The 21,955-nt window shown below is 34.5% G+C and overlaps 1 protein-coding gene across 4 annotated transcripts in view; it reads right to left on the bottom strand.

Annotated features, from left to right (window-relative positions):
• Nucleotides 1–5,731: 5,731 nt before the first annotated feature.
• LOC145684150 (uncharacterized) overlaps nucleotides 5,732–21,955 on the bottom strand; it is a 183,169-nt gene continuing 166,945 nt past the window's right edge. For 3 of the 4 annotated variants that reach the window (XM_081756100.1, XM_081756101.1, XM_081756102.1), the window contains exons 13-15: nucleotides 18,099–18,247; nucleotides 13,175–13,547; nucleotides 5,732–7,852 (exon numbers count right to left, since the gene is read on the bottom strand). In XM_081756100.1, coding sequence (XP_081612226.1) covers nucleotides 13,242–13,547; nucleotides 18,099–18,247 — 455 coding nt within the window. In that variant the 3' untranslated portion in view covers nucleotides 5,732–7,852; nucleotides 13,175–13,241. Of the gene's footprint in view, nucleotides 7,853–13,174; nucleotides 13,548–18,098; nucleotides 18,248–21,955 lie in introns of those variants that run through there. The other variant, XM_081756103.1, reaches the window with a different exon arrangement.

The following is a 21,955-nucleotide window of genomic DNA, read 5'->3' as shown; positions in this document are numbered from 1 at the left end:
AAATAGCCGGTATGACGAGTCAAAATCGTAATAAAACATACCGCTTTTTCTCCAAGGGATTTTATAACGTTTCAGATTGGCATCACTTCAGAAATGTTTACACTAAAATAGTCTACACCTTACTTATATCACTTTTAAGACATAATGCCATCTTGTGATTGTTACTGCATTAATTTAGTAATGGCATACCCTGGTATACGTATGACAACTAAAGATCGTCTTAGTTGAGTCATGGCGAAAGAGCACGAACATGTAGCGAAGAAAGAAATGGTCATACAAATTTGTCTGTGGTGAGACTTTTGTAAGCACGAACGTACCTTGGACGTCTGGCCCCCATGCTTCATCTATAACGGCAGAATATCTGGCCATCATGCAGACCAAAGCTCCATGAATGGTTAGAAATACAACGCATATGGGATGTATAGTATGGGAAAGTTTCTCTCGATGATAGATTAACAGTGGTTCGCTTATTTCGACATAAAGGCTTGTGACAGAGCTAGTGCGAAAAGCTTTATTCCCAGATGATGTGTTGTCAAACTGTTTCAGCACAGAGTAACGCTCAGATAAGAAATACAGGCATAGTCTTACATCAACCTAATTAGACTACGACAAAGAACAGTCCTTGCAGCAAATTCATAGCTTGGAGGCAAGAGTACTTAAGATTATAAATATGTAGTGCCTATGTTAATCGACGATCAAAAATTAAACAAAGAAATCGGACTGAGTCAACAAATAACAAAAGAGTACAACTCAGATACAAATCCTGATCAAAAGACAAGTTCGTTGGCGGCAGAAGTGCACACACAGTTTCTTGGCTAGAAAATCGAGTCTGTCTCATTAGACCAGCGAACAAGACGATTAAATGTTAGTTAAAGCTCTCAAGAAATATCGCGGTTATTTCTGTAGTGGCAATGAATAACGAAGTCGTTAACGTAGAGCAGACCAGAGACAGAAGCCTGGATCTGCGAAGAAAGAAAAAAAAAGTTGATGGCGACAGCAGTCAATGTGACACTGAGAAAACTGCCTAGTGTAACATCATTTTCCAACAGGTATCTCTCTCAGAGACGAAACTACACGTATTTTAAAATAATACTCATCCCACTGCCGTGCCGTGGGGGGAGGTGACAAGCGAGGCGACGAACTCGGGCGCCGAAGTAAGGGGTCGCAAAATTCGGAAGGAAAAAGAAGAAAGAAGGAAAGAAAAAAGAGGAAGGAAAAATCACTTGGAATATTACTAGTATGTACTTAAATCCTATTCCTGCTTTAAGAAGTGTCCTATAATGTTACTCACATTAGGAAAATGCACGTTTATATCTACCTAATCTATCTAACATAAATAAAATAGAGTTTGTCTGTGTGTCGGTCTGAGTGCGATCTAGGGACCAGACAAGTGGATCGAGAGTTACCAAATTTGGGTCATGGGTACCTTGGTCCAAGCCCCAGACCAAGACGAAGCGCTTTTTTTTTTTTAATTTTCAACCAGGGAGGGGTCCCAGGGGGACGTTTACCGGTACATGTAAAAGTAGTAGAAAATGAAAGATATTAGTATCGAATTCATAGTTTTCGCGGTCGCTGAGATCAATGATGAAACTCTGATAGCATTAACTTCCAAATTCATCCCATTCGGCTGCCTGCCGGGAGTCGGCGGGGGGATACCGAGACGTAAAAATAATCCAAAATGATCCATATTAGTGTCAAATCCATAGTTTTTGCGGTCGCTGAGATGAATGGTGATACTCCCACAGGCGTTGACTTTCAAATACAGGCCCCATGCGAAGAATGGGTATTTCAGCTAGTAATAAAATGAAGGGAAGAAAGTAATAAAAAGTGCTCAAAATCAAGGAAAAGCACTCATTAATTTTTGAAAATTTTCTTACGATTCGTGTCAACCATGATGGCACTGTCGACCTCACTCATATGTACAAGGGCGCCGTCGTATAATCTCGCCCTGGGAGCTGATTTTCCATGGCACTGACTCATCGAAGGTTTTTATTTTTAAATTTCACCGTATGCCTACGAAGAAACCAGTCATCAAGCTGTTATGTCATTAGCTTTTTTCAAACCGAAAAAATATAGCATCAAGTCGTTTTCCGGCTTTCGAGATTAGGAAGATTGTCAACAGAGGCTCTGAAATTTACTCAAGAGAAAGTTTAATCTCTTGCGGAACTACGAACCTTTCTGCGATAGAGTATCGTCATAAGCGATAGGGATTTAAAAAAAAAAAAATCTAATGTAGTATTTCGCAGTCAATCACTATTCAACATTTGATCACAGTGAATGGCAAAATAAGATAGATATATTTATTAAATGTAATCTATTTATGTTGCAGAATATTTTTTAATAAATATTACTTCAAATACAAACATACATAGATAACAATTAGTTACAGCATTAGAAATACATCAAGGTATATAAAATAACAAGTAGCCCCAGTTCGCGTTTAACGTTCTGATTGGCTCCCTGTCCGTGACGTCTTGTGAAGGGACTTTTACCCATCTTCAAACAGTATACCAACTAGCATAATTGCGTATGTAGTAGCTATTTCACTTGTTCTCTTGAACGATACTTGCGATACGCAAGGATGTTATAAAATAAAGGATCTGCCTTGTGTATCTTCATCCTATTAGGTAACTGAATGAGACAAAAAAAAAAAGTCCTAGTATTGGCACGTCTGATTGGTTACTCTCGTTTCCTCCATATATGTTGGCTCAAAACATTGCTATCTTCATATGTAGACATGTAGTGTATCTGTCGTTTATTTTTGTTTAAGTCGTTGTTTAAGATTTATATTATATAATGGCTACATGCTGCACGTATGAGTGTACAAATGGGAGTGAGAAGAAATTACTCGGAACAACCTTTTACAGGTAAGAAATCATCAATCATAGAATACGTATGGCTTCACGATTTTGTGGTATGGGCAGATCATCTATTTTATAACATCCTTTGCGATATCTCCAAGTGACGCCACCGACCGCAAAGTATCCTGGGAAAAATAAGAGCAAAAAGCTATAGGGGAGCCATTAAGAGAAGGTCCCTGACAGCTCGCAGTGACATTTGCCCCTAGTCGCGTGTCAAGGCTTATTTTGGTGCATCTATAATGGCAATTTAATTAATGGTGTAAGACAGAGTGACTGTGGTTAGTGACACTAGTACGTAAGTAGGTTCTGCATTGTCCCAACGCATGTAGTAAGAAGCGTCAATGACCATCTCTTGTTGGCCCTACTATAGGCTATGTGATCTGTGCAGAACGAGTCCCATGGAAATACACTATAATCACAGTATATTATAGCTTTTCTTTTCTTCAAAATACACCTACTCTCCTCAAAATTGGTCATATTTCTATGGAACTGATAACGACCAAGATGTACACGTTTTACTGTATTACTTAGCAAGCTTATAATCACAATTTTAAAAATAAACATATTTGTAAAATTAATGAATTTAGTGCTTTCTTCAGCCACAACACAAACTATCAACTGGTTCTTATTAACAATCGTTAAAATTGCCATAATACTTAATTTAATTATCTATCCAACAAAACATTATATCAAACAAGTTTACTTTAATCACAAAATAAAAATTTATAAATCCAAGAATAACTGATTTATTCTTTAATTAAAAATAAAATCTGACCACAATAAATTATTTTGAATAAATAATACCGGTAGTGTAACAGCTTCAGTAATGTATCACTGCTTTCATCCGACATATAGCTTTTATCTTATCATGATTTATTCTATTCTAGTTTGCCACTCTTGAGTTTCCCTACAGAATTTAAATTCAAACACTCTGACTCCGATTCTTTAGTTTCTTCTTCTTACTTTGATTATTACAGTGAATTTGTCTTTCAAGAAATCTTAGGGTACTTTTCACTTCCGATATATACACACACTTCCGCTAAACATTATGAAATGAAATCTTTAAGATTTACGTCCCACGGTTATGCGGATTAGGCTAAAGGAGACGGTGAAGATGAGAAATAAATGAAATGGTGGAATGAAGAAAATGGGAGGAAACGGGAGAACCCCGAGAAAACCCACGAGCACGATGTATGTCCACCACAAAAGAACTTGGCCAAGGCAGGGGGAAGTAGAGGCTCAAAAAAATAATATTTTCATGCTTTGTTTCAATAACTAATGGTCATTACTGTCTTCTACAATCAACTTTCCTCTCGTTTTTCTTTATGTGAGCAACCCTTTCTTCCTTTTTATTTAACATGTGTCTACGAAAGTTGTTATTGTTGCCGTGGATTTGTTACTACTTCTATTTTTTTCTAATATAGGGCACAATAGCATGGGTTCTGTTATTTCTATTACTGTACCCCAGATACGTACCTTACGTCACTTTAATGTGACAGATTCTTGATACAATAATTTTGTCCTCCTAGATTGGCAAAATGTCACACTGTGCGTAGTCGGGTCAAGACTTCACTTAAGAACTAGTATGTGCCCTATCCAAATACCCATGTTTCAGAATCCTGCGGTACTCACGCAACGACTTTTATAGAGGGAGTTTGGCTACAGGCATATAATTTGAAGTACTCACCAACTACCTCTATAAAAAATGTTGCGCAAGTATCACAGAATTCTGAAACATGGATATTTGGATAGAACACATACTAGTTCTTAAGTGAAGTCTTGACCCAACTACGATAAGTCCCATACTTTATGAGCGTGTATCCTCCCTCACTCCCATTCCACTTTAAATTCCCCACTCAGCTTCATCTGAAGTGGAATAAGGCTCTCTGCACAATACGTTGACGCAAACTTTATATAATGGTGCTGTCTTTTTCAACGTGTTGGCAATGCTTTGCCGTGGGGAGTTGCATTACGTGCTCAAGAAATAAAGATGCGTGAAGTGGTTATACTGTTTCAAAAGGTAGTTCAGTGAAACTCAATGCAATCGACGTTTATTCCTGCTGTTCTTGGTATTTTGATTGCGTTGTTTTAATGGCAAACAAGTATAAAACTCATTGGTGTGCATATTAGCTATAAAAGAATATTTTGCATTAATATTTTAATATTTCTCCTTCTTATTAATGGGCGTAGGAAGACAGACGCTTTGTGCTGAAGATTAGCATTCTGGCGGCACCAAGAAAAAAATTAGTAACCGTTTATATCGATACTGAAGAAAATCTGTAAATAGACTAATAATCCTTGACGCTGTGGCGAAATATATTGAATAAATAGTCTTTTGAATTAGTGTAGTGTCATGGAATTAATATTTTAGTGAGAACAAACATATATGTGTGAAATAATAAAATTTAGTTTAAAACTACGAGAACGCTCATTGTGAATATCAATTGTAATGGCAGCGTAGAATGAACGATTCAACTTAAAATCAAGTGTAAACAATATATGTGATTAAACGAAAAATTCTCCAAGGAGTGGTGAAATAATGATATAAGTATCTCCTGTAGCGAATTGTTCATTACGTACTAATACGGTCAATTAACATAATTAATCTTTCTAGTAAATCACTCCAATATTAATGAAAGTATAGTAAAATATTCGTAGAAACACAAATTCAATGATGTTAATCTGAATTTATCGCATTTCAAGAAATTACACATTAAATGCTGCAAAGAGGAAGTGTGAGACAATGTAATCCAGATGGAAGCATGGATTCGTTGTCACCGCATTAAGATAAAGCTGCAAGGAATCCTTCTACATGGGATTACTCCAAGTTCTCCCCCCACCCTGAATCCCCTGTAATTGAAGTGTAGAGCGTGATACGTTCAGTGATCCAACGTGTGTTAGGTGGTCATGTATCACCAATCTTAAAATAAGCCGGCAATAATATATCACTTTAAATTAATCCTTCGTCATTTTTTAAATTTTTTTTATCATATATCAAAATGGGCTAAAAGGTTTTGAAAATATATTGAAACAAGTTTATCAATAAAAATATATTTAAAAGGTTGCACGTAATTAAATATAATGTGTGAATTACTTTTGATCAAATAAAATTTATGTTATGTATTTGTTTTGTTTTCAGTTATCTTTTCTGCGTCTCTTCCGTGAATCACCACAGGAATTCTTAGTGTTATGTACAGGTATTTACGTATACTCTGCAAGAATAAAAGATTGACGCGTCGAGGATGGTGGGCATGCGTGAGTGCAACCTCAGTGTGAGTTTATTTTGGTTTGTGATTTAATTGAGAGCCACGCATGATTTTTACTCTAACCACTACCACCTGCGGAGTGAAGTACTTGTACCTTCTAACCACTAATTCCGCTGTAAATACAAAAATCAATAGCCCGAACATGGGAAACCGAACCCGGCCGGTCACAAAAATTGCTTTCCCGAACAGGGACAAGCAAGCATTAAACCTAGTTCTGTCATCAGAATGGCATCCCGAACAGAAACGGACAAGAACCAACCCCGTCGGTTTATAACTTTTGGAGCTATGGACCTTTAAAGTTCATTTTTTCATGTTTTCGGTAGTCCATAACTCCGAAAGGAAGCATTTGTGCACCCAGGTTGGTCTATACTTTTTGTCTTATCTTAGTGTCAGGAATCACCTCCCAAATGTTGTCGGTGTTGTTTTGAAACACCCTGTATATTTTAGAACATTTGCCACCAAAATGTTAACACGGATAATCAGACCGAGACATCACATCGAGAAACTTTTTATTTATGCAGGAAATACGTAAGGATAAAGGAATCTTGACAAGAAAACTTTGAATACGCTAGGAAGATAGAACGATAATGCAAAAATAGATCGGAACACGAAGGGAAATAACACAATTCTAGATAGGAAGATAACACAAAAATAAATTGGAACAGGGAAGGAGATGAACACAATTCTAAGATAGGAAGGCAACACGAAATTAGATCGGAATGGGGATGGGATGAATATAAGATAGGAAGTTAATATAAAAATAGATCGAGATAAGGAAGGAGTGTTAGTGTTTTCAGTTAGCCGTCCCTTTCAACAGCGAGGTCATATGAGACGTGGATCTACAATTTAACATGGAACCCGAACCACATAAGGTCCGTCGGGAATCTAAGCTGGGTCTCCCACACCAAAGACGCGCATGCACGAGGTAACAAGGGAGATTAACACAGTTCTAAGACTGGAAAATAATACAAAAGATCGGAAGGGGGAGGGGGTGGGCACAATTCTAAGGTAATACGAAAATTGATCGGGACAGGGATGAAAATAATCCTGAGAAAGTAAGATAAAAATGGATCGGAGAAGAGGCGAATGATGAACACAATAGGATAGGAAGATAGGAACACAAAAACAGATCGTCGGAATGCGGAGACGGAGAAGCACAATTCTAAGATAGGTCGTAGATGAACATAAAAATAGATCGTAACGAGGAGAGATGGCAAACACAATTTTGAATGGATTGACTTAATACAGAATTAGCAGACTTTAGTTCTTTTATGATAACCTCCATGGGTTATTAAACCATCATGTTTATCAATTTTACAATTTTATGCATCATCTTTTTTAACATTATGAAATATATACTTAATTACATTTATGGTATAGGCATTCGAAAATTTACTTCTTTTTAAATAATAATAATAATAATATAGAGAACAATGAATTTTTAATTCTCTCTCTCTTCATTTGCAACTAATATGAATTCGCTCTAAAAATAAGTGGTAGATCCAGGATTTTTATTTTGGAAGGGTTAGTTTAAGTTTTGTAATAAAATCGTACAGTACAAATGCATTAATTTAATAGTTACAATTGTACATTTACATTGTCATTTTGATTACGAGAAACATGTCTAATTATCCTTTGGAAAACAAGCTTGCTGCAGAGCAAAATTACAAATGAGATCCGTAAGTTACTGAATATTCGTTACTGTAATGCATTTTCACACATTTCCTGTAAATAAAATAAATACCGTTAATCCAAATGATAATCGATAATATTAGTTTAAACTGTAGTAATTTTGCTATATAGAGTTAATTTTTCATTAGATTTTATATACTTAACTGCATTTATTTAGGAGTTCGTTTACACATAGTGATAGAAATAACTCACTGATTCATACTAGCTTTGCTATATTCAATAACTTACACTAAAAATACAAATCACTGAGCAAAGCAACGTTTATGTAAAAATAAATGTGTGACAGTGTTGTCAACTAACTGAACATATTGGCTTCATCATCACACGTGTCTGATGTGACGATGGCACACGTATGATGATGCGACATGTTTGGTTTGACACGTGTGATGAAAGCCAATATGTTCAGTTAGTTGGCAACACTGTCACACATTTATTTTTAAATAAACGTTGCTTTGCTCAGCAATTTGTATTTTTAGTGTAAGAAATAACTCACTGTCGTTCTAAATTTCAGATAACGCTATGTTTCTGACAAAACTTACCTTATATAAATTTCACTGATATTCTGTATCAAATTTTTGTAACAACTAGAGGTGCTTATACTATTAGCGTACATCCCTTACAAAACTTTAGAGAGTATACCCACAAAAATTTCTAGCAGTAAATTCCTAATTATGACTAAAAGAACTACTCTTAATAAATAAACAAATAAATAAATAAAATAAAATAAGTGACAAGGTGAGTAAAGAAAATTACAAAGCAGGAAATCATTCCGCCACTCCATCCTTAAACCTGACCTTACAACAGTCAATAGTAAACAGAATGTACTTATATAAACACTACTTTCATCTCGGTGTATCAAGTTTCTTCTTTTTTCTATATACAGGGTGTTTCAAAACAACACTAAACAACGTTTGGAAATGATTCCTGACACCAAGATAAGACAAAAAGTATAGACCAACCTGGGTCCACAAATGCTTCTTTTCGGAGTTATAGGCTGCCGAAAACATGAAAAAATGAACTTTACAGTTTCATAGCTCCAATACTATGGAACCTACCGTAGTCGGGTCAAGACTTCACTTAGGAACTGGTATGTGGCCTATCCAAATATCCATGTTTCAGAATCCTGCGGTACTTCCACAACAATTTTTATAGATGTAGTAGATGGGTACTTCAAATTATATGCCAGTAGCCTAACTCTCTATAAAAAATTGTTACGTGAGTACCACAGGATTCTGAATCATGCATTTTTGGATAACGCACATATTAGTTCTTAATCATGTCTTAACTCGACTACGGTAGGTTCCATAATATTGGAGCTATGGGCCTTTAAAATTCATTTCTTCATGTTTCCGGCAGCGTATAACTCCGAAATGACTGATTTCTGCACCCAAATTGGTCTATGCTTTTTGTCTTTTCTTGAGGTCTGGAATCAACTGCCAAATATTGTTGGTGTTGTTTTGAAACACCCTGTATATAAAACAAAACAAAAAAAATTTACATAATAATTTAGCTACTGGCTTTCAGTAAGCCTAGAGATGAAGAGTAATCTGGAAACGTTTCTTTTAAAAAGGTACTTGTAAAGAAACTGAAACTTATAATGTAATTTAATACTTGATCTTGACGAATTAATTTTATGCATCGTTTACCTCTAATTATAAGGATCGATACCAGGAAATTAAAAAATTGCATTAAAAAATATTGAAATGTGAACTGAACCTATTTGTTCACAAAAATTATTTTCTTGAAATTCCTGTTTATACCAACGTTTAAATTTATATCTAATTGGAATTTTCTGTATTTCTTTCAATTGTATGTGATCTTATTTTCTACATACGTTAGGCCTACATTTTTATTAAATAAAAACGATTTTAAGAATTTTTTCCCTATCTCATAACATGTTTCTTTCTTTTTTTAATGATTTTCTCAATTATCCGGATTTATTTAATTCCAAATTAGTCCAGAACTCATTAAGCCGGATAACTGGAGTTTCACTCTAATATGATACCATTAATGGATATAAAATTATTTCTGATCTCACTATTTCACGCTTCAAAAAATGCACATTACCTAATAGAATGTACAATCCCAGGGACGACTGTCTAACGTGTTCATAGTCACGTGCCTTACCAATTAATACGAAAATATATATGTTTAATTATGTAGATTTATTCATGTATTATTTTAATATGGAGTCTGAAACCTTAATTGATGTCTATGGGAGATTTGCAGCACAGCGTACGTTATGATGCTTGCTGTTACGCTCTGTTTACGTATTCTGGCTTTGGCTCCTTCTGGTGTCCGTACGCCTCACAAAATGATCCTTTAAACATCTCATACGTACAATGTAATCACACTTTACCGTGACTGGAAACTTCTCATTTCTAAGTACCTCCTTACGGCAGGTGGAAGAAATAAGGTAGAGCATTTAAACTCTGTGCTAATTACATGGTTGCACTGACTGCATATGAGGAGAGTCGAGCAGAAATTTGTTCTTCTTGTCGAAAAAAAAAAAGTATTGTTTCAATGACGAGCAGGACTCTGTAGTAGATTTTTAAAGCACTGCTTGGTTTGTGACGGCCTTTATTTTATTTTATTTTATTTATTTATTATTTTTCGGCCATTAAAGGAACGAATGAATACTCTTGAAGTGATTGACCTCTGAAATGTTATTGTCAAAGTAAGCACACGAAGCCACAGACAAATGTGTGAGTGCTATATTGTAATTCAAATAAATAATTATGAAATGCTAATAGGTAGTGCATGCTATTTCGGTAAAAATGGAGCCTAGGTCTGTAATGCATCGCGCGTTTGTTTACAAGGCTTTTATTGAAAAGTGACGTTCTGTAGTATTCACACAGCTAGCTTTCAAAACCGTTTTGATGCTGGTCGTTATGGTAGTCTTCCTAAACGAGATACCATTATGAAGTGAGTGGATAAATTTCAAACAACAGGAACTATAGACCAGAACTGCACGGGAAATGATCGAACTATACGAACTCCAGAAAACGTTGGACGGTGCGACAAGTGGTGGAAGCCAGTCCTCGACGTTGGGCGATGCGTCACGCTGCGCTCTCACTATGTTAAGGAGTTCAGTTCAGAGAATCTTACACTTGGGCTCCATTTCCATTCCTATAAGTTAATGGTTGTTCAGGAACTGCGGTCAAAACACATCATCAGATGACACAGATTTGCAGAAAGAATGTTGGAATTGCTGACAGACAACATCGCTTCCATCATGAGTAATGAGGTCTATTTCCATTTATGGGAGAATTTCAGGTACTCTTGAAGCCCTTTCCGATACCGTAACGCGAGAAATGCAAAGAATTTCGCGTACCAAGCTCAGAAGGTGTATGGACAATTTCAGCAGTCATCTATAATAATACCACTACAAAAATGGACCACTAACTGATGTGATTTTTCGCAGCTTCTTTTTTTTTCACCCTTATATTTCAATATATAATCTCAAATAGCAATGTAACATTAATAGATACTAACAGTTAATTTTGAAATTTGTTCAAAAATAAATGTGACAGTCTTTTCAAAAACCCCCTTGTCGGACTTTGTATATGGGTAGTACAGAACCAGAGTGAACTAACTACACTTTCAGCTGATTTTGAGATATTGGTATTTTCTAGTTATTATGTTGGCACACTGTTCGTGCTGGTAAAACAAACGCGCTGTAGCACTCGCAAATTGGTGTACTGTCGTGTTTTAAAAGTGAAGCTTACAGTAAAGCTCATAAGAGAGGAAACTTTACCTCTACGTTTTTCCGTCTTCTACTTCATGGCGCTTGGTTCACTCCAGTTCTACACCAACGAGCCAAATAACTTTATATTTGATTCTTTAATTCCGAAACAACGATTTATTTCTTCGTTTTTACATAATATCTTACCTAATTCTGTACCCTATGTAAAATGTTAGGTAAAAGCAAACTTGTTCATTGTTTTCAAATGAGACAATTACTAAAATCCCGCCATTAAGATACAGTGAAACCTGTCTATGTTGGCCACCATCGGTTCCATTGAAAAGTGGCCAACTTAGACAGATGGCCAACTTACAGAAAATAAGTGTGATTGGGTATTCTATTCAATAAGGTTAGAATAAGGTTTCTAGTTTTACTTGATTGTATAATTTTAATAAGCAATGGCACAACGGCTACTTTTAAATAATGTACATAGAGTAATCATAACAATACAAAGTACCCTTTTCTTCCTGAAAACTAGTCTCGTACACTAAATTATTCGGATGGAAAACACAATAACACAAAACAACCATAAAATCGAGACACATGTACACAGTTTATTGAAATTGGTATTGTAGCACACTGAGTTATTCAGATTGAAAACAAGAAAAGCAAAATTATAAATTGAATAATTTATATGACTTTTCTCGGTAATAACAAATATTTTCTGTAGATACCTTTTGAAAAGGAGCAAATCAGTTATTAATAACAAATTTATTCATAATGGTTAATTCTAGACGTGTGTCTTTTATTCTTTTTGGCACATACGCACATCCCAATTATGTAGTTAACTACAACTTGTTAATGAGCTACAAGTGTTTCCCTTGGAGCGAAAGATGTTTTCAGAAAATCTTAAGGGAATTCATATCTCAAAACCTCCGCTATTTTACGACAAGCAGTCAGGTGCCAATAAATAACAATTGAAATGTTTTTTTCCGGAATTACTAAAGCTCCCCACTGATGAAAGGAGCCGATATAGCTAATGGTTTTACCAGAACAGACAGGGTAAACAAATACGTACAACCATTTCCTGAATTCCTGTACATGCCTTTTCTTATTCGTATCTTCCTTCACCACCCCTTTGGCAGGGTAGTGTTCTGGCCATTGACCTCCAAGGACAAATCGTGGGAATCTATGCTTCTCTGTCTCCAGTAACAAATACAGAACATTTGGCTCTCACGTGGGAATACGAAAGAGTTAAGAAAAATAACAAAACGTATTCACGTGGCCGAGATACTCAGGTAAATTTATCATTATCATCATAGGATAAACATTGCTTCAATGCGGCCAACTTCCAAGATAGACAGGTGGTCAACTTACAGAGTAATAAGTAACGAATGTCTTATGGAAAAATGCAGGTTCAAGACGAACCAGGCCATGATAAGCAGGTGGCCAAGTTGACAGGTTTTACTGTATTTGATTCTTTGATCAAAAACATCGAATTGATTGTTCATTTTTAACTATTTTTTAAATCTAATTTCCTATCCTCATAATTAATCCTATCCACGAACGTCACTGCTGCTCGAATGTACTGTATAAAGAATAAATTACCGTTTTCTCATAGAAAAGATACATTCTAAAGATAAAAGATTAACCAGCAAAACGTAACGTACCTGATCTTCAGTTCTTTTTCTGATGACAGCCCGTGTAAATTCCGAACAGTACTTCTCTCAATTGATTTTATGGCGTATTATTATTTGAACCAAAAAAATCATCATGAATTTCAACGACATCTGAAGATTCTATGTTGATGTCACCAGATATTACTTGCAAGTATATTATTCGACTAGCATTCGCTGTTTCTTCTAAGTCATTCGGATCTAATTCAATTTCTTCAATTTGGAATTGAGGCATTAATGCTTCATCTCCATCTTGCTTGCTTTTAGTACCAGTTTTAACTTGTCGATTTACTTTCTTTCTACTTTTACTTGAAGTCCTGGGTTTAGGCCTACCCTTATTTCGCCTACAATGAAATTTATTATGAATCTGAAAAGAAGTAAAAATAAAAATGTTTAAAACTCCTGACCATAAAACTGTCGATTTAGTTTCTTCCTACTTTACCTGAAGTCATCAGTTAGGCTTAGCTTTACTTTGCCTACAATGAAATTTATTATAAATCTGAAAATAAATAAATAAACAAAAATATTCAGCAATTCAAAACATTAAATTGACTGAAATTTTCGTAAGTCCATTAAATTTGAAATATGACAACAGGCTGAAGAGTAGCAAATCTATGCCAATTCGTTTAGTATTGAATTCCTACTACAAGATGGTACTCAGTAGGATCTACAAAGTCACTGACCTGAAGGAACAAATCTTTTCATTTACATCCTTTAGTTATATATATATATATAATATACATAGGGTGCTTTAAAACAACGACAACGTTTGGGAGGTGATTCCTGACACCAAGATAACACGAAAAGTATAGACCAACCTGGATGCACAAATGCTTCCTTTCGGAGTTACAGGCTGCCGAAAACATGAAAAAATTAACTTTAAAGGTCCATAGCTCCAAAACTATGGGACCTACAGTACTCGGGTCAAGACTTCACTTAGGAACTAATATATGCCCTATCCAAAAATACATGTTTCAGAATCATAAGGTACTTACGCAACAATTTTTATAGAGGCAGTTTGGCTACGGGCATATAATTTGAAGTACTCAAAAACTACTTCTATAAAAATTGTTGCGGAAGTATCGCAGGATTCTGAAATATGGATATTTGGATAGGGCACATATTAGTTCCTAAGTGAAGTCTTGAACCGACTACAATAGGTCTCATAGTATTGGAGCTATGGGCCTTTAAAGTTCATTTTTTCATGTTTTCGGCAGCCTATAACTTGGAAAGGAAGCATTTGTACACCCAGGTTGGTCTATACTTTTCGTCTTATCTTGATGTCAGGAATCACCTCCCAAACGTTGTCGGTGTTGTTTTGATGCAATAAGAGCGGCTGCTAATCAGGGTGTTCTTTCTGTCATTAACTGATTTCATATGATTGTAGAATGTTTATTGTGTCATCAGTACAAAAACTGACTTTTAATGTGCAAGTAAACAAAATACGGCACTTCAAAAATGTGTCTCATTTTAATCCACAGCAGGTTATATTAACAGGTTTCGATATGCATTATAATTAAACAATGTTACAATTTTGTACCTCACTTATAGCAAATAATTTTCTTTGCTTATTAATTATGATATTAATCAATAATTTCCTTTCATCATAGGAAAACAGTGTATGATTTGAATCATAGAAGTAAGTTCTATGAAATACATGAATGTTACAGGAATAAATTAGTACTCAGCCCCTAACACAGGGTTGTCACCTATTGATAAGCCTAAAGTGGGACACACTTATCAGATATCTGCAAACTGCTGGTTCCTCATGCTCAAATTTATAATGGAGCAATTTATTATTAATAATAATAATAATAGAAATAAATACTTATATTCATGAAATAAATATTAAAAAAAAAAGATACAGAAAACTCATAAGGTCACCTTGTTAGTGGTTAGTTGGAAGAGAGAAGTTAAGAACCACTGAACCGATCAAAGAATAAATATCATCATTGGTGGTACTGCTGCCAACATGGAAAATTTTAGCAATAGAACCATATATTGATAATCTTGATTATTCATTGTCTGTCAAAATTTATAAACGCCACTAAGAATTTCTGTCGCATATTTTGTAAGTGTTTCGGATAATTTAGCGTCCCTCTTAGATGCAATTTGGGACGCTAAAAAAAGTTCTTAAAGGTCAGGATGTCCCACCTAATTCAGGACAAATGGTAACCTTACTCCTAATGCATTGAAATGATACATGCATCATCGTCTGTGCGCCTGTTTTTGGAACAAAAGATCCAATATATTTGAGTCAAAAATTCTCTTGTAGGCCTTATATCTGGAGAACTAAATATAGTGTGGCCAAACCCAAACTATCACTTACTCGATTTAGGGGCCGTTCAAAAATTTTGTAGCTCTTGATCCAAAAATGCTATATCCAATATATTTCAATCAAAAAAAATTTTTTGTACGCCTTATATCTGGAGAACTGTGTAATATAGTCAAACCCAAACTATCACTTAACTCAGTATGATGTACTTATTCTGTAAAAAATACGAAAACTAGATTTAGGGACCGTTCAAAAATTTTGTGACCCGATTCAAAGCTAATTATTGGCCAGGTCTTTTTTTCCCCCCTAAAATTCTTGACCAAGATCGCAATCTTTTGATTCACTTTTTGGGATCATTCCTAAAACTCTTGTTACTATTTATTATTATTAGAATACAACGGGAAAATACATTAAAATCTTGATTATGCCTGCACTAATTACAAGATTTATATGTAGTTCAATGCATAGTAAGATTTAGGATATTTATTTATTTATTTATTACATCCCTTTCTTAGCATTGCGAGATAATGTAACGGTAGATATGAAACATTTTTTTTTTTTTTTCTGAGATCTAAATCAACCATAGTGTGGAATACGTTGCAATAATAATGATCAATCTACAAAGAGCGTTGTTTTCACAGAACATTCTTTATGAAAATTATGTTATGTAAAATATGAAAACTGCCGGCTTACAGAGTAATTCAGGGTATTTTCAACTACAAAGGCAGACCTCAATACTACATTTGTCCTCACTTTTATCCGTACTTGGTTTCGTCTTGTTAATTTATGTATGAATCACGTTTTGTTCCATTTCTCCAACTGAGAAATACTGTAAACTGAGATCGTTCAATTTATGCATATTCCACTCGCTTCTAATTTCTCACATTCTATTTTGTACTCTATTTGTCTAAATATTTAAATCAATTTTCGATTGCAAATTCAATTAAAGTTTAAAAACAAAATCAAACTATAAGATTTACAATAATGCACAACGTCAATTGACAAAATTACATCAATAACCATAATGGTCTACAGGAAAACAATAAATAAATAAATAAATAAATAAATAAATAAATAAAATAAAATAAAATCAAGGCGTTCATGACCTAAGGTCTCTTTCTAAAACTCTATGCCTACTTCCCTTCAAGCGACATACCCATCCCACGTCAGATGTCTAGATTTCATTACTTAAGCTTCATTACTTCATGTCTAGATTTCACTATTAACCGATTCTTTTATCATCATTCACTTGCATCTGTTATAGTTTCATTGTTAGCCTATATACCCAAACAGAGAACAGTAAACCAAGAATTTTCTAACACTTTCATGACGTTTCTTGTTAAGTTATTTTCTCCACTCAATTATCTATTAGTCTCTATTTTTCTCTAAATGTTTCTTTCAAAAGTTTATTTTCGAAAATCTTCAGTTTGTTTCCGCTCTGTCAACTAATGATAATCTTTCGTACAAATGCTTCAGAAAAAAAAAAAAGCATATTTCGACATATTTTAACTTTTAATGTGTTTGATAATAGTAGCAACGACCATATTTGTTTACAATGCTGACATCCAATTTTTGTTGTTTATCCATTTTCATTTTCGCACTGGAATAATACGGTGCGTATTTGCCATTATGTATAATGATAAAAAGGGAACACTATTATAACACAAAAAGAACACAATGATCTTTCGCTAAAACTCTTTCATCACATAACGAAGAGTAAAGTAGAGAGGGAAGACAAAAGAAAGAAAAAAATGAAAAACACAGGAAAGTTGAAAACTGACCATGTGTATCTGCATTTTTTGCATTAGCATTAAGACTCGGATTTCTATGGCATGTCATATTTTTATCTTGACACTTTTACACGCGTCTTAATTAAATATACACACATTTCTTACTCTTGTGGACACAAAACTATAAATTTTATTGCTCCTATAAATGCAAATTTAAGCCACATTTCAATTTTAGATCATATTTGGGCCCAAAGTGATATAAAAGCAAATGTTTGGTCATATTTAAGGCGATTTCACTTATTCTTCAGAAATATTTCCCAATATTGGTAACAAAGTTGTTTCTATCTTCCTTTCTTAGAAATATTTGGTCTTGTGTAACATGGTTTAAAGGATCTAACGCAGCATTAACCCCTTCGAAAAGAGAAATCACCGCTCGGATGTCTCACCTGTCTCTCTTTCTCCTTCCCTGCAGTAATACTTGAAGTCCAGTTTCTTTGTTGCATATTAGTGGACAATTTATCAGTTTATATCGACGTGAGACTTTAAATACGCGGGGAATAGAAGTAACACTGCGAAAATACTGGTAAACCACACTGAGCACGATCGGAGGTATGACATGTCTCGCCACTTTTTCCCCTTGTGACTTTTTTCTTTCTTTCTGTTGAGCGAGCGATATTTTTTGAGTATCAAATTTACTTTATATTTGTTGGATTTTATTTTTATCTAAAAGAATCTGGCACCATTTAAGATGCCTAAAGTCAAGTGCCCTAGTAATTAAACTGCATTGTTATTTAGATCATATTCTGGATCATATTTTGCCATTTCTAGGGCATAAATGCATACATATTTTCACAGCTTGTAGATCATAGAAACCCATACCGAACTTATCATTAATGAATGAAGATATACAAACCTCTAGATTTTCCACAGTTGTAAATTTTCTTGGACATTTCGAACACTTTAGGTAGTTCTCTTGTTTCTTATGTATCGCAGTATGCAGTTTTAAGTAAGTGGCCCGTGCGAACGCTTTTCCACATGTTGAACAAACGTGTTCTTTTTTACCTGCAAAGTTAATAGGAAGTGAATTAATTCCAATTACAATAATAAAAAAAAAAAAATCAGTAGAAATAATTTTGTTTAACTAAATTTACGTAAGAATAAAACTATAATTTATTAGCAAACCTAGCACAATGCTCACTAACTGTTTGCCTATGAATACTCGTTAGAATGCATTTTCATTCAACCAGAATTATGCGAGGGGCGTTTAACAAGTTTTAAGCCTAACATATAAGGAGGGGATGAATGTTTGAAAGTACTTGTTCATATTTCTATATAATTTCCTCTGATCTCAACGCACTCAACACGTCGACCAGTAAGACGTCAAATATCGGAACGGAAAAAAAAAAATGATTTTGTCATTCAGGGTGTCTACTCAAATTCCAAAATGAAATTTCGTGACCTTTTCTTTCCCAAATCATACAGCTTAGAAACATTCTGAAGAGCGAATTTGGGCGTGAATTGAGCCAAATTTTCATGCATGCGATAGAAACGTACTTTGCTTGCGATTTGGTAGGGTCTAAAGCCGAAATTAGACAGTTTTGGTGGTGAATTTTGACGTTTATAGAACAAAATTTTCCAGTCTATACCATATTTTTCCAGATAAAAAAAATTCGTGACCTAAAAGCTAAATTTCTTGACTTTCATGACCGTTTTCTAATTTCGTGACTTTTTCATGACTTTCGTAACCGATAGACACCCTGTCATTGCTGTTAAATTAGTCTTAGACAGGATAAAGAATCAACGTTAACTTGTTATCGTCGCTGTAATGTGGCTCACTCATGGCCCCCTAAATCTCTCGATCTGACTTAAAAAAAAAAAAAGAAAAAAAGCTTGTGAAAAAAACAATGAATGTGACTCCATTACCAACAACTTTGGGTAAACTCAAAGATCACATCACAGCTGCATTTACGAGGACTAGTAGAGATATGCTAGAGCGCGTATGGGCGTCTAGACTTTCGTTGCATAGATGTGTTTCATGTCACGAAAGGAAGCCACATCGAACGTTTGTAATAGTATGTCTGAAACCTAGACAGTTTCTGTGTATATTTTAATATATCATTCATTATTGTATGTATTATACATTTTTTTAAAACAACTGTTTCAGACTCATTCAATCATATATAATCATCCTGCACTGTATTGCAAAATACTAAGCTACATATAATATCATTTGGAATTGTAATATTTCATATACAGGCTGTTACAAAAAAGTGTCACAATGTTTTGAGAACAAATTCCTCACATCAAAATAAGAAAAAAAAAAAAAAAAAAAAAACTTCATATAGACCTGTACTCAAAAGTGGATACTTTAGGAGTTATAGAGTGCCGAAAATGTGAACTTTAAAAGTTCATAGCTCCACTATAATGAGAGTTGAACCTTTTTTGTATTTTATTCTTCTATGTTTTTCTTGCTGTGCTCTTTTTTTCTTTATGTTGTACAATTTCAGCTAATTCGGCTAGTGCTGTATGAAACTTGGTGAATAAATAAATAAATAAATAAATACTATGGGACCTATCGTAGTCAGGTCAAGGCAGGAACTAGTATGTGAACTATCCAAATATCCATGTTTAAGAATGCTCCAGTACTTGCAAACCAATTTTGAAAGAGGGGGCCGCGGTGGCTCAGTGGTAGAGCGTTCACCTCTGGTGCTTAGGGTCCCGGGTTCGATCCCAGCCCCCCGCCAAGTGAACTTTGTGGTGGACAAACACCGCGTGCGTGGGTTTTCTCGGGGTTCTCCCGTTTCCTCCTACTTCCTTCATTCCACCATTTTCATTCATTACTCATCATCACCGTCTCCTTTAGCCTAATCGGCATAAACGTGGGACGTAAAACTTAAAGATTGTATTTCATTTTATTTCATTTTTAATTTTGAGAGATGGGTTGAGAGTGCTCAAGTACTCCTAAAGGCCTCTCTGAAAATGATTCTGCAAGTACTGGAGGTTCTGAAAGACGGATATTTCTATAGTTCACATACTAGTTCCTCAGTGATGTCTTGATCCGACTATGGTCGATCCTATAGTAGTGGAACTATGGACATTTAAAGTAGATTTTCACACGTTTTTAGCACCATATAACTACAAAACTATGCATTTCCGACTACAGGTGCATATAAAGTTTTTTGTTATTTTAATGTGAAAAATTTATTCACAAAATATTGTGACAAATATCTGTAACCCTGTATATCAAAATAGAATTGAATATACTTATAATTTTATTAAGCCTACAGTACAGTTATTACTAGAGACCGGGTGTTAGGCAAAATGCCTATTTTTTAATATTAAAGATATGGTCAAAAATAACGTTTTAAAGTTTTTATAGGTTGTTATAGTTTCAATTTAAGCCAATTTTATTTTGCCTATTTGGCCCCTTCCTGCCTAAATAATTGCTTTAGTGCCTAATGTTGCCTATTCTATGCATTTTCTTTGAAATAAGCTATTATTGGTAAAAATATATAATTTAGTACCTCAAGAAAGGATTCTGCCTCTTCGAGAAATAAGTGCGGTTTGTAGTAATAAGATTCAATAAAACTTTGGACTGCTATGTGTACTAATAAAGTGCTGTAAAACTTTGGACTGCTGTGTGTACTGATTAAAATGTATAGAATTTGGACTGTTATATGTAGTGATAAAACGCTGTATAGAATGTATTTACAAAATACACATGGAATACATGTCAACCTTCGTTTTTATATATACATTAAAAAATATTAACAAACAGGTTTGTTTCTATATTCTTTGAACAATATTATTTATTTTTTTTATTTTTTAATTGTATTGAGTATTTATCTTCGTTATTTCGAGTTACACTTTAGTGCTTATTTTACTGCCTATTTTTTAAATTTTAAGTGCCTATTTGCCTGCCTATCTTCTAGGTTTTTAATGCCTAAGCATCCAGTCTCTAGTTATTATCAACTGGTTGCTCTGTAGCGTAACAGCTTACTTCTTTTCTTGTCTGTAAACCACATGATGAAAACAAGGAGCAGGCAGAAACTCTGCGTTAAGAAATAGTAGTGATGAGAGGCACACAAGAATATCAATGGTTTTACAGACATACTACTCGCGGATCCATGACTATTAGTAGTATACTGTCAATATTTACTATAATATTTTTGGATATACCAGCTTTGCTTATTACATATTATAATTAAAAACAACTAATCACTAAGCAAAGCAAACCAATTTATTATTTTAAAGCTAATATCTTGTGGCAGTTTCTCCAACTAACCATTAAGTGATGAAGTAATGAAGCCAAATAGTTAGTTGGTGAAACTCTCATAAGATATTAGTTTTATAATAATAAATCGGTTTGCTTTGCTAAGCGATTAGTTTATTTTTAATTATTGCCAACAATTGTTTATTTCATTCAGCTACCTATCCACCTCCTCTCCTTTGCTCTGCCTATTCTCTTTGTCTTTTCTTATATTGTAAACGCGTTCTCCTATGAGGGTGTTTCCAAATGTTTCCGGTCTGATACTGAAACTGATAGTGATCTATGGAAGAATTAATATATCAGTTTCAACAGTCTAGCTGCAACAGTTCAATCAGTTAATGTGCGTTAAGGTCGCATACTCCATGGCAACGCTCTAGTCCACATAACTGTTGTTACAGTGTTGCATTTTCAAGTTTAGCTGCAACAGTTCAATCAGTCAATATGCGTTTAGCTCGCACACCGCATGGCAATGCTCTAGTCCACATAACTGTTGTTACAGT

Source organism: Thermobia domestica, chromosome 4 (assembly GCF_964235325.1).
Source record: "Thermobia domestica chromosome 4, izTheDome1.hap1.1, whole genome shotgun sequence".
In the NCBI taxonomy this organism is placed as follows: Eukaryota; Metazoa; Arthropoda; class Insecta; order Zygentoma; family Lepismatidae; genus Thermobia; species Thermobia domestica.
The sequence above is the reverse complement of the archived record's forward strand: the minus strand, read 5'-3'. Positions and strand labels throughout refer to the sequence as shown.